The 14,571-nt window shown below is 39.4% G+C and overlaps 1 protein-coding gene across 6 annotated transcripts in view; it reads right to left on the minus strand.

Annotated features, from left to right (window-relative positions):
• AKAP6 (A-kinase anchoring protein 6) overlaps window positions 1-14,571 on the minus strand; it is a 563,915-nt gene that overhangs the window by 273,202 nt on the left and 276,142 nt on the right. For all 6 annotated transcript variants that reach the window (XR_006727664.2, XR_012507556.1, XR_012507555.1 and 3 more), the window contains one exon: window positions 13,182-13,304. Coding sequence is in view for 3 of the 6 variants with exons in the window: in XM_010962996.3 (XP_010961298.1) it covers window positions 13,182-13,304 (123 nt within the window). In the remaining 3 variants the exon portion in view is untranslated. The remainder of the gene's footprint in view (window positions 1-13,181; window positions 13,305-14,571) is intronic.

Raw genomic sequence — 14,571 nt, forward strand, 5'->3', positions numbered from 1 at the left:
GTTACCAAGGGGGGAAGGGTGTGTGAAGGGATAAATTGGTAGTTTGAGATTTGCAGATACTAACTACTACATATAAAATAGATAAACAACAAGGTCCTATGGTAGAGCATGGGGAACTATATTCGATATCTTGTAATAACCTATAATGAAAACAAATATGAAAAGGAATATATATATATAATATAACTGAATCACTACATTGATACAAAAAACACAATATTGTAAACTGACTACATTTCAATTAAAAAAATTAGCTATGTAAACAAATAGTCCCAGTGTGTCAAAAGAGAAGACTGGGAAATGCAACAAAATAGTAACACTGTTTGTGCAGGGTAGGGCTTGTAGGTAGTCTGGTCTCATGGAATGAGTTCTCAGGGCTTTAACTTTCTGAAACATAAAATGAAAATAACAATATTTAACTTCTAAGTTATTCTAAGAATTAGAATAATAATTGTAAAGCATTGAAGCAGTGCCTGGTAATGAGTGGGGCTAAAGGAAATTCATTATGGACTTTAAATTCATTTTCTCTATTTTCCAACTGTTCTGTGTAATAAATGGTACTTTATGGCATTTTTAGGTGACAAGCGGCACCCCTTGTTGAGGCTCTCTGGATTTCCCAGGTGCAGATACCAGGTTCTCTTTGTTTTGTGTCACCACCTAGCACAGGCTTGCCCTGAGGGCGCCAGAACACAGATGCTGCTCTCTGAGAATTTGGGAAGAGGGGCTCAGACTGAGAGGCCAATGACCTGGGTCTCCCTTTTGCCCCAGGTGTGTGTCCTTGGAAAAGTCATCTAACCCTTCTGGTTGCTGTCTCCTCTTCTACGATGCAGGCATTTGGAGTCAATATTTTCTAGTCCTTGGACACTTTGATTTTATCCTAAGCCAGACAGTTAAGGATAGGTGGCTCAGGAGAATTTTTATTTATTCCAAACCAGAAAACTTTCAAAGGGGGAAGAATCCCAAAGGCCATCTAACCATTCATCTACCCTAGGGCAGCTCTGTCCCTCAACCATCCCCGGCAGATGTGTTCATTCTATTTTTAACGCTCTCCAGGGAAGTTTCTTCTAACTTCTCATCCTGAGTCCGCAGTATTTCTTCTCAGGAATTTGAGAGCTCTGTGAGGAGCAGCACTAGCTTTCCTCGGCTTCAAAGTTCTTTTGCCAAGTCATCTCTCCCGTGTAGGAGTTGGAGATCAGAAATACTGTGAGAATACGCCAACAAAATCCACATGTCCAATCAATCACCAAGCCCTGCCAATTTACTGCTCCATCCTCACCTCTCCATATTGACTAACGCTGCTTTAGATTCAGGTCTGCACCATCATCTCTTGCCAGGTTGACTTCAACAGCCTCCAGGCATAACCCTCTCAAAATTACATTTTTTCCTATTTGTGGTGTGCCTGTGAAGGGGCAGGCACTGTCCCAAGCTTGCAGGATGTGGCTGTGAACAAGATGAATACAGTCATGTGGTTCAAGAGAAGGCAGAACTAAGAGGTGGAGAGAGGCACCAGAATAGCAGCTACCTTCAGGTTGGGGGCTGGGGGAAAAGGTAATGTGTGACAAGTTGAGACTGAGCAAGCGACATAACAGGAGGCCTTATGGGGTGATGGAAATTTCCACTGTCTTGATCTAGGTTGTGATTGCATGGTGTATACATATGCTAGAAAGTATTGCATTGTGCAATTAAGATTAGTGTATTTTACTATTTGTATACCTCAATATGGTGGAAAAAACTGGGGAAAAAAAATGAATATAGTCCCTGACCTCACAGAGCTCACAGTCCAGTGGTGGGGCAGGGGGTGGGTGGTGTGCATCTTAAAAGCAGGGAGGTGCAGCTGATTTTATCAAGGGGGCCATGACACAGTGTGGAGTGCTGGTGATAAGCATGGGCTCTGGCCCTGGACAAGCCTGGGTTCAAATCCTGGCCCCATCACCTCCTGTGTAACTTCGGGCAATCTCTGTGTACTCAGTATGCTTATCTGTAAAAGGGGGATAATGTTAGTGCCTACTTCATGGGGTGGCTGTGAGGATGGAATGCCTTGATACCTGTAGAACAGAGGCTGACATATCGTAATAGCTCAATACAAACACTTTATTACGCAGAATAGTCTTTCTACAAAACAACTCTGAGAAAGATACTCGTCTTGTTAAAAGCCTCCAGCGGCTTCCCTAGGTTGCAGGATAAGGTCCAGCCTCCAGCATGACCTTCAGAGCCCTCTTAGACCCCAGCCCAGGCTGCTTCCTGGGCCCCATGCCTGCCGTGAAATGTGTCTGGACTACTTAAAGTTCCCAGCTCACACCAGCCATCTTGCTCATCTAAGACTCCGGTCCTGCTGGCCCCTCTGCCTGGAAAGTCCTTTTTCCCTTCCCCTAGCTAAGCCCTGCTCATCCTTCAAAATTTATCTCAAGTGTCACCCTTTCCAGCAAGTTTTCCCTCACAATCTTTTATCCTCCAGGTTTCCCCTCCTCAGTATCAACAATACTTGTGCAGAACTGGAGCGTCCACTTGTGACACTGTGGTGTAACTACTGATGATGGGTCTGCCTCCTACCCATGAGTTCTCTGAGAGTAGAATTTAACTTTCCACTTGTGTTTGTGTCCTCAACGCCTAGGACAGTGCCTGACACACAGCACACATCTAATACATGTTCAGGGAGCAAAAGTATGAAGATTCATACCAAAAACCTTCCAAGCAGCTTTCAAACTGCCTATAGCATTTTGGGAGAAACTGGTGCAATCACTCTTTGCTTGGAAGTGGTTGATAAATGTCCCCAAATTTTACTCACTGAACATGATGTAAATGAGCTGTCATGTTCCTTCACTTACAAAATTACTTGCCAATTACACTTAGATGATCCCAGTGTAATTGCCATGTAAACTGTACCCTGGCTGAGATAGCCCAAATCATCAATTTAACTTTACCCTCTCATCATATGGTACTTACCACATAATTAAATAAATGGTCAGCCACCACCACAATTATATATCTCCCCAACAAAGTGAAGTGGCTGTATTTGTCATTGATTTATTCATTATGACAACATACAACACATCTCCAGGTATAATATCAGAAGCTTAGAAAAATTAAAAGTACCATGTACTCTTGAGAAGTTCCAAGTCTATCAAGAAAAAGATAGGGATTATAACAACTTTGTTTTCTTAAAAAAAAAAAAAAGAGACACGAAGATATAAAGACAAAAATCATTGTTCTTCCTGAGAAGACTTTTTTCCTGAAACTTCAGATAAGAAAAACATTTCCAAGATTTGAAAGTGAATTTAGCTCCTCAAACAAGTAACAATATTTTTCAAAGAAACAGTTGCATTTGTTTTGGTGGAAGGTAAATGTGTTTTACTAAGGCTGGCATTCTCTTCTGATAGACTTGCTAATATCTTATGCAAGGATTAGAGACATGGGAGAGATCCTGAATATGATGGTGCCTCTTAGCAACCAAGTTTCCATTTGCTTCTATGGATGCTGCCCTCACACCTGGGACAGGTAATCACATTGATTTCCCAGCATGGCCACATTAGGCCAAATGGATTCTCAGGGGTTCTGTCTAAAGGGACCACTTGACTTCCAGAATACACTGTTTTGAGGCCCTAATTGAAAAAGAGGTCAATCCTGGCCCAAATATCTCTCTACTCCCTGCGGTGGAATAATTGATGTGCAGCAGCCCCTACAGATGTGAGTCACGAAGGTGATGGATAGATATAAGTATATTATTCACACGTACATCTGCTAATATACAGGTCCCAGTGCAAACACCAAGACCTAAGAATATTATGTGGATTTAGGACAATCCCTGAAGGACTCCAGTTCCATTAAAAATTTGTTTGGCAGCCTGGGGCAGATCTATTCCAACTCCCACAAGCTTCATGCATTGGAGAGGGGGAACCAAACTGCTTTGAAAATAAATTTAATAAATGTTGTAATGTCAAGTCATTAACATCCTGTCTAGTCATACAGTCTTCAGCTTTTGAAATAGTAACATGAACCTGTGGCATTTTTAAACCTTTCTCATATCTAAGTTAACCTTTTTATTTTCCTTGTGCTTTCTGCCAAAGGGGACGAATTACATCCTGAAAACATAAAAGAACATTCCTATTTTTTCCCTCTATAGGAGATTTTCTTGTCACCTATACCCTGAAAGTTCTGTGACCAGAGTCCATTTTGATTTGGAAATTGGAGAGGAAATACCTTAACTTGCAGATCTTCTCAGTTATTGTGTGATGATCTATAATATTAATTATAATTTGCTACTGTAAGGGTTGTACATTTTACAAATGCTCATTCATTCATTTAGCAGATATGTTTGGTATCTATTATGTATGTGCAAGGAGAAGTGTTAGAGGGACATTGAAAAGACAAAAGCCATCCCTCGAGTAGGTGACAGTCACAGGGCAATCACGTGGGGAGGGTAGGTGGGCTTCAATAGGAGCACCCGAGCTTCTCACACCACATGTTCTCAGGTCTTCAAGATAGGTGTGCATGACTCCCCCAAAATGACCAAAGCATCCTCACATACAAGTTTACTCCATCTTCACAACAACCTTCAGTAGTTATGACAAGCATTTTTGTAGCTAAAGTGAAGATCTGTTTCAGGCCTGAAACTTTTTACCTTAATATCATTTATACCAGGTGAATTGTTTCAAGATTCCAAAATGCCACATAACACAGTAGATAAGTAAGATCAGTGCATGGGTCTACACAGGGAGACAGGTGGTGGGTGATGGTGCCCTGGCTTATGTGAGTTAGGTCACACACTGGCTCTTGTCCACACACAGTGTCCTTTGGTCTGTGCATGAACCCTCAAAGTGCAGAGCAGGCTGTAACCCTCTTCAGTGCTTAGCACACCACCACCCTAAATAGGAAGTGCTTAATAAATCCAGTGTTTCCCTGGCATTGTACTTTAAAACAGTCATTACCTCCTAAAGAAAAAGAATAAATAAAGTAATAAATCAACGTCTGGGCACCAACAATTTTCAAAAGGATGAGAACTGCTGGGTATTATGACCCAAGAGTCCTTAAAGGAAGTCAGGCAAAAGTACATTCCCAGGTGCTTTGAACAATTCAGGGATCTTTTTTAACTGATAAGGGAAGACAACACTGCCTCCTAAGTGCACAGAATTAGTTATATGAGCAAAGGAATGTGGTCCAGGATTTTCACATGTCCAAAATGAGCCTCCTGTCCCCACGTATCAACCTCGAAATGCCTGTGTGCTACAAATTCCTGCTACAATTTCCATCCACAAGCTACCAAAGGAAGTAACTCAAGGCTGGGAGTTGAGTATTTCAAATTCCTCAAAGAGAAGAAATGCTGCTCCCTACTAAACTCTCAGCTACTCACCTTAAACTGATAGAAATCAATGGGGACAAGCAAATGGAATTTCAGAGCTCCTACGAGGCCACCAGCTCTGTACAGCAAGGCTGAGGAGGGTGACGGCCAAACTCACACAGCTCAGGCTTTTGAAGTCTGACTAGCAGTCTCCCACTAGCTGAAGAGAACAGGCATGTGATAGCTGCTAGTTTTGTGATGCTCAACTTTCTTGGGCCAGGGCTGCCTATCATCTCAGCAGAGAAGGGTAGGCAGGGAGAGGTGGGCACCAGGAAGTAGGAAGACAGAGAGCCTGTCATCTCTTAACTTCAAGCAATGAAAAATGCAGCAGAGGTGGAGACAGAAGGGCAGGCTAAAGAGAACCAGCTGAGTATCTGGGGAAGTTTTCGTATGGCTAAAAACTGTGAGAAGTATATTGTTTTTCTTATACTCAAAATGAAAGCTATTTAATAAAAATGGGCTATAACATGAATATCCAAATATAAATGACAAATGCATAAAAACATCTGTATTGGATATTGTTAGACAGCCACATTATTAGTTTAATCCAGTTTGTTTTTGTAAGTCCTTTGGAATAATGACACTATAACGAATAAGGAAAAAGTTTCAGACCCTTCAAGGGCACCGAGACTAGAAGCAGTCTGCAGGATTTTGGGGCTTCTGTGCCATCTTGTGGTAGTCACCTCAAATTGCAGGGATCACTTCTAAAATGAAAGAGGTTCTGGAAGGTGGGCTTTAAAAGCTACTCCTATAAACATGGATTCAAAGCTCCATGCACACACAAACATGAACCTGACTCACTTTTTAGGGCCTAGAGCAACAGCCTTCCCCGAGAACATGACAGAATTTCATTATATGGGGACCCTGAGTTGCTGCTATTATAGACAGACAGTAATGGGACAAGGCTGAGACTCTCAACTGGTGTTAAAATGACTTGAACACTCACTGCAGTATTATTTGCAAAGTATAAATAAGGAGGCAGCTTAAAGAGCCAGCATCATGGGAGTGATTAGGAAAATTGTGGCACATCCACACAATAAAATATTAAGGAGCAGCTAAAACGTGCAATAGATCTTCATGCACTGACAGAAGGATGTCTCAGATATATTTACACAAAAAAAATCATTGAACAGTATGTACAATATGAGTGAAAAATATTTCAAATGTATAAAAAGGCCCAAAAAGATACAGTACCAACTGTTTCTGCTGGTTATCCAAGAGGGGGTAAGGCTTTTAATTTTAATTTTATGCTCTTTTATATGGTTTGAATTTTTCCAGTGAGAATAATTTAATGTTTCCCTTTAAGTAGAGTCCCATAATTACAACAGTTATATAAAAGACAAAGTTTTCTCCTTCTTCAGCACATGCCCCATAGTCACTGAGTCCTAATAACACCTGACCCTTCTTTTCCATGTGAATATGACTTGTAATGTTCACATTCCCTGGTTTCACAAACCCCTAGAACAGCCCTGGAGCTTCAGGCCCACTCCCCACACGGACAGAGAAGCTTTCTGCGAGTTTCTACACCCTCCAAAACATTGAAGTCTTGGTCCCACTTCTGCCAGCTGTGGGGCAGCAGACCTTCCTGTGCTATTCCCAAGGACATGAGTAGTTTCAGTGGAGACCAGGGAAGACAAACTAGACATTGGTAATGAGATTTCTGACTAGACAAGAGGGAGCATCAAAAAGAAATGGGAGCTGTTGACATGTCTGATCTGTCCATTTCTTTCTAACCAATCCCCTCCATTCTTACCTACTTTCTACCTAACCCTGACCCACATCCTCTCCACTTCTCTCACTGCTTAAACATCATCCAATCCATTAATTCAACAGCATCTCTGATCTTAGGCTTGGTCCATCCACAACTAAAGAAGCAAACTCCCTAGAACATATCTGGAATCCAAACAGGCTTTTGTAGGCGGTAGAGACCTGTTACATGCTTATCAGCCTGGCCTTCAGGTCTGCCTAGCCCTGGATTCATCAAACTGTTGAGATATCCATGTTATTTTGCAAGAGAGCCCCCCAAATAGTTTATTTTAAAGACATTTTCTAGTCACATCAAAGACAAGGGACTCAATTTCTTAATATATACAAAGCTCCCATAAATCCCAAAGCCAAAGGCCAATGACCTAACAGAAAAATAGGTCAAGAACATGAGCATAGAGTTCTCAGAAAAGAAATACAAATGACTCCTAAAAATATAAAGAGGCACTCAACTGCACTTAAAATACAAGAAATACAAATTAAACTACAAGATGTCATTTGTAACTATCAAAGAGACAAATGTGGTAACATACTCCAATAGCAAGGTTGTGCAGAAATGGGGATTCTCATGCATTGCTGACTATAAAGTGGTACAATTTCTATCAAGGACAATTTGATAGTACATGAAAATTTTAAATATGTATAACCCTTGACCCAGAAGTTTCACATGTAAGGTATTTTTTAAATTTATTTTAATAATATACTAACACTATGCAAGATAATGAATATCCAAAGATATTCACTGAAGCACTGTTAATAATCAAAAAACACTGCAAACAACCTAAGTTTTCATCAATAAAGGACTGGTTAAATAAATTATGGCATATTCACAAGTGGAACACTGTATATTCAAAAGGATGAAGCAGTTCTATATTTACTGATTTTGAATTACTGCTCATATAAATTAAGAGAACAAAGTTAAGTATATATATGCATTTGTTTTCAAATGCTTGGAGTAACTCACAAAGGATATAAACAAACAAGAAACAGTGGTTGCCTCAAGGGAAGAGAATTGGTAACTGGGGGGACATAGGTGGGAGGCTCACCTTTTTACTCCCTTCCTTTATTAACCTTCAGAATTTTGTGTCCTATCCATGCATTAGTTAGTCAAAAAAACACATTTAAAGAAACTGATAACAGATTGCCAGTACCAGCAGAGCCTTCAAATGCCATACACTCAAATCCATTTTCCATTATGCCCACAGTTATTTTCTCATTTAAGCCATGGATTTTTCCAGTTAATCTATGCCAAGCTGACCCTTCCCCCATCGAATTTACAGTTGATTTAGGTCACTCTTCTGTTTTAAGATAAAAATCAAACCTTCAATGAGTTGCCACTGCCCCCAGAAAAAAGTTCAACGCATTAAAAAGACATTCCATCTCTTTTACCACCCGGCTCCAACCTGCAAGACACAACCCAGCCTCAGCCACACAAGAAGGCTCACCTCACCTCCCTTACTTGCCCATAAAATTCCCTCCCACCTCTTCTCCCTTCTCTACACAACAAAACATATATAACCTGTGAGGTCTACATCAAATTACCTCTTTGAGTCTTCCCTACCCTGAGGAAGAACCAATAAAACTTTGCGCTATGCTCTGAATAGTATTTTGCTTATCCTACAAGAAGTTTACTGCTCAAAATTATATTATGTGCATCATTTACGAGTGTATAGATGACTAAATCTAATCCATGGTCATCTCCCTTAGATTGCAAAAAACTGGAAGAAGCCAAACCCATTCATCATGTATTCCTAGCACATAAACAACTGCCTGGCACTCAGGTGCTTAATATATATGAACTCACTGTCACTATTCCCCACCATGTGTTCTCATTTATCAAACTGAATTAAGAATGTTGTTTTTCCAAGGCTATTTCTTTGTGGCCAGTTCATGTTTGCCCAGTATGACATGGTGCTACCTATGCAAATTTATCTCCCAAGTTTAAGCCAGGCCATTGTGCTTGGCTCTTTTTCCTAATTATTGCACAGATGTCTGGTGTCAGTTTGACTTTGCTTTCTCTTACTGGATACTCTGGCTACAGATTAAAAACAAGCAAACAAACAAACACTTCTGGTTTTCCCACAGTTGATTGCATATGATGTGGTGCCATTTGGTGAGTTAGGCACTTATAAAAACGATTTGGGAGATGAGAGTTATCTTTTCGGGAGCAAATGGACATGAAATGTCATATCTGGAGGAAGAAGTTGCTCTCCTGCTCTCCTCTTCAGCATTCTAACTCTGAAGATACTATAAATTCTTTCAAAGGAAAAAAGAAATCTAAATAGTCTGCCAAGAACTATTTTTGGTGTGTTTATTAATGAAGCTTCTACTCATATGTAGTTTTTGGTGACTTTTGTTTCTTTAGCCAGTAAAAATGGTGGTGAGGGAAACAACCCAAGGGTCCATTGTCAGGTGAATGGATAAACAAATTGTGCTTGATCTATACAATGGAATATTATTCAGCAATAAAAATGAATGAACTATTGAAACATGCAACATCACAATAAGTATGCTGTGTGAAAGAAAGCAGACCAAAAAAGAAAAAAGAGAGAAAGAGAACATATTGTTCAATTCCCATTTATGCAAAATTCTAGAAAGTACAAACAAATCAAACAGTGACAGAAAGAAGATCCTCGATTACTTAGGGATGAGGGAAAGGCTGAGAGGGAAGAGGGGGAGCAATGACAAAGGGTCATGAGAAAGCTTTTGGAGGTGATGGAAATGCTCACTCTCTTGACTGTGGTGACGGTATCATGGGTGTATACATTTGTCAACTTGTCAAAAGTTGTAAAATTGTATACTTTAAATATATACAATTTAGTTTGTCAATTATACCTCAATGAAGCTGTTAAAAAAGCGGACAGAAGTGAGGAAGAAGGGAATCGGTACAAGAACAGATTATACAGTGTTATTTTAAAAGTGGTTTTCAAAGAAGAGGGATGTCCAATATGCTCCATGCTCACAAAATACCTTTCCAGAATGACATTTTCCTGAAAATGTCATTTTCTAGGAAGACAGAAGTTATATTTTTGAGGGAGCAGCCAGGTTGCAAGCAGATGATTAATTATCACGGAAAATCGCTGATGTATCATCGCAATTTCACAGTATTTCTTACAGTTAAAACAAAGCTCCTTCATATTCTGATAAAGGTATTGTGAAGCTTTAATTGATTTGTGTTGGTAAAAGCCCTTGGTTACTGTCGTGGAAAATAATTGAATTAAGTATCAAAATATAAATGTACAACTTTTGTTACTGTTTTTATATTTGTTTTTCTTTAAAATAAACATTGCAGGGTGCCAACACCTTATTAAATCAGGGGAGATGAACTCAGGGCCTTGCCCATCTGTTGGTTTAATATTAAATTACAGAATCTACAAAGATGTTTAATGAAACTTGTGTAGCTATTTCTGCATACTAGATAATCTTGTAAATGTCACTTGCCCACTCATTAAGGAGCAGAAATGACTTATGCAGGTGAACTTAGAAATATAAATCTCTAGGCTTAGTTGTATACTTTCTTTCTGGGAAGGCAGATATTTTTTGCCTTCTTTTGAAAAGAATAACTATATCAACTAAGCACCACAGTAAGTAAATACAATAAAACATATAAATGACAATATTGATCAGGAGGACACTGTAGATAGACATTATGCTCAGAGAGACAGAGTAACTCAGAGTTTATTTGAAAGATGTTTAAACAGCAGGCTGTATCTAGAGTAACAGACATGACATGCAGTAAAACAGTGACTCGGTAATTAAGCATCACTCAACAGTGATCCATGCACACTAGGTCTTCAGTAACTGTTAAACAGTATTCATAACTTCAGCTCCTGAGATTGTGATTTAACAACAGCGAACAAATCTGGAGATCACAATCCCTCACTATTTGCAAAACAGAGGTAAAGAAGATGTTCCTAAGTTATCTCTATTCCAACCAATACAGACATGATGGTGGAGAAAACTCATTCAAGAAAGTGTTGATCACTCAGCAGAAACAAGATTATTCTTTAAGAGGGATAGATTTTAAGAAGGACTCTTTGCTGTGGATCTAAGGTAGAGAGAGATCTACAACAAAGGGGATAAGGGCTTCCACATTTTGGATGAGAATTTCATTATGAGGCAGGTAGGGACACCTGCAATTCATTATGGTCAACTATAAAGAGTTCTGCAAGAATTTGTAAGAATAGAATACAGTCATTACAAGTCACACGTGGCAATTTAAATTCAAATGTGCATTAATTAAAAATTCATTTCCTCAGTTGCTCTAGCCACATTTCAAGTGCTCAGTAGACAAGGTGTGGTTAGCAGCTCCCACATGGGACATGCAGTGTAGAATATTCCATCATCACAGAAAGTTCTAGTGGGTAGTGTTGGGTTACAGTGAGACAAACACAGGGATGCTAAATAAGGAACTCTGTAATACTGATTTGAGAACGTGAGTGTATATTGGTTACATAGAGGCCACGTCACTCAGCTCTCAGAGGAGAGAGCTTCATTCATACTCACCTAGCTTGGCTTAGGAGTTAATAAACAGCCCAGAGGTAAAGCACTCTTTGTGTCCTCATGCCCTCTGGGACCTCAAAAACTAAATGTGTGTTTTCCATAAAATATTAAATCAAGACAAATTAAGACAGAACACTTAATGTGAAATAAAGTTCAGATACTCCTGTTTAAACACAGATTAGAATTTCTGTCAGAACAATGCCAGTGAAAAGTTGACATTCTAATTAATACAATTTACATTATAAAGCACTGAATATCTTTATCTTGCTATTATGAAATGCCCTCTTTTAAAAAAAAATCAAGGCTCTACTCAACAGGGAATTGAATACTAAGGGCAGTATTTAAAAACCCATGTACAAGAGGTGGTTGGGGTCACCGGCATTTTTACACACTATCAACCCAGGTCTCTAAAATGGAAGCAAAACACTCATCCTCTACAACACGGTTTTGTGATTTTTTTTAAATCATCCAAAAGACGATTTGCATGCAGCAATAAGATTCTGAGGCTGTTTTTCTTGCAATGATATAAAACACACTGCAAAACACGAACACCAAAAACTAACCCCCCCCCCCCTTCCCCTCTTCTCTTCTTCTGTCTTCTCCCTCCCACATTCTCTCACTGAATGCCACAGGGAACAGTCCTGGAACCCTGTGAACTCACATCCATGTAGGGCTCCCACACGATGTTTACTCAATCCAAATTCCAACTGTGTAAGAGGGGCAGAAAATCAGCCCCACAGCTGGGTACCCAAGGATTCGTGTTCATAGCCTTTGTCAATTTTATGCTATCGGTGAAAGGAATAAAGATGAGATTCTTAAAGCCTGAATTTTCATTTCCTAAGACAACGTGCTTTTTCTTCATGCTTTATCACACTCCACTACTTGGTTTCCACCCCTTCATAATTGATATCGGCCATTTGAAGCATTCAGTAAAAACCTCATGAGGTTCATCAAATGTCCCCTAGTCTATAATTCTTGCTTCTAACATATTCAGAAGCATATTCATCCAAGTGTTTTCCACTTCCCTTCCTTGGTTCTCCCTGTGCACAGGGACGAGTGTAATGACAGTTGTATTAATTATATGCTGAAAAACCCACATAGCAGCAAAAATGATGGAGATCATCATTTTAAATATTTTATTAAAATAACCCAGTGTAGAACAGATAAAGTAGACCCTCTTGATAATGAGAGGTTCATTAATTTTACAAGAATTCTAGAAAGCTTAGAATGGTCATCAAAATTATGTTTCTTTTTTTTTTTTTTTTAAGAAAAGGAAAGCCTTCAGTCTCTGCTTTAGCAAGCAAGGGTCTAGTAAAATTTTCCACAGTATTTTTAAAATAATTACTCACCTTTCTGGAATAAGTTTTGAAAAAAATAGCTGGAAATATGGAGGATTTAGATTTCATAGTATTACTTGAAATGCCTGTAAAATTTCAGCTTCTGCAGTTTACCCATTAAAACTTGGTGTATTAGCATATAATGACTTCTGATAAGTAAAATTGGTATTCTCCATAAACAAATAAGCAGTGCATTAAAATCCTTCCCTAACTAACAGTGAGAGTAAAACAAGCTTGCCTACCAAGTGTGTCTCCAGGTACAGTTTAAGGCCATCCGTCTCTGCTTTAGGTGGTGTCCAATTCTCAGTGGTTTCCATGGCTTCGTTCAACCATTGAATAAATTCATCCAGCTTGTTTACAAACCCCTGGTGACAGAAAAGGAGAAAAAGGGACAAGAAAATTATGTTAATTGGTTATTTTTTAAAGCCAATCTTAAAAATTCCAAACTTCACCAATGGTAAAATTGATATCACTGTACTCCCATCCTATCCATGCTGTACAATAAAATGTCCACTTTTCTTGCCATTGAAATCTATTTAAATGGAAAGAAACTGTCCATGACTCCCTTAGTTTTTTCCTAGGAACACTTTTTTGAGGAATTTGGATTGGACTGCAGGGTGTCATTGGAAAGGTGACCTCAAATCATCGAAGCATTCCTGGTGTCTGACAAGCGCCCCCTCACCAAAAAATCAGGTTAGGTCTGCTAGGAACACTCACTGGCTTTGGGGGTTAAAAGCACTCCTGTAAAGACAGTGTTCTTTACTCAGAAGCCTATGGAGTTGAGGTGCCTTCACTGAACTGGCAATCTATTTTAAATCACATAAGTGTCTAAAGGGACTTGGATGAGTTCTACTGACAGCCCAAATGTCTGTGACTGAGTCTCAGTTCTAAGAAGCAAGGAAAGGTAGAGGACCAATGAACAAATGTAAATGCCTATCTCTGGGTGTGTGCTGGACAGAAAGAATTATTGTAGGCTAAGAAGCACAAATCACAATAATCTTGCAAATTTTCAGATAGTGGTTATAAAAATTTATTGACCATTTAAAAGAACACATCAGTGGAAATGGAAAATATTTTGAAAAAATGAAAGCCCAGCTATGAACCTAAGGGAAAGAAATGGGGCTGGGCATCTGCTTGCCTTGACTGGGTAAACACCACCACCTGGAGGTCAAAAGGAGAAAGGACAGGCTTCTACATCTGAACTCACTGAGATGGCTTGGGATGCTATTTCCCTATTAAACTTAACCTATTCTTCAGATTTGCCTTTTGATTAATTTTGATTAATATTTTTAATGCTTAACTGGTGAGTTAAGTTGTAATAAAAGCTAAGGATTCCTCCCTGTTAGGGAGATTCTAGCTTCCCACCTCCCCTCCTGCTTACATATGTAGCCACAAGAATATAAACAGAAATTATGAAAACAAACGAAATTGGAGTCCGTCTGATTCTTGATACCTTTGTCACCTGCTATTTCTCCACCTCTTCAGCCCCTTTCTGTGTGTACTGTCACCAGTGTTCTGTACAGGGGACAGTGTACTAATTATCCCCATATCATGAGACTCTATTTGTAGAGAAACCAAGTAAGTGCCACTCTATTCACCAAGCCAAGCAATGTGCAGGAGATGCAGGCATTT

The sequence above is a fragment of the Camelus bactrianus genome, chromosome 6 (assembly GCF_048773025.1).
Source record: "Camelus bactrianus isolate YW-2024 breed Bactrian camel chromosome 6, ASM4877302v1, whole genome shotgun sequence".
Classification (NCBI taxonomy): Eukaryota; Metazoa; Chordata; class Mammalia; order Artiodactyla; family Camelidae; genus Camelus; species Camelus bactrianus.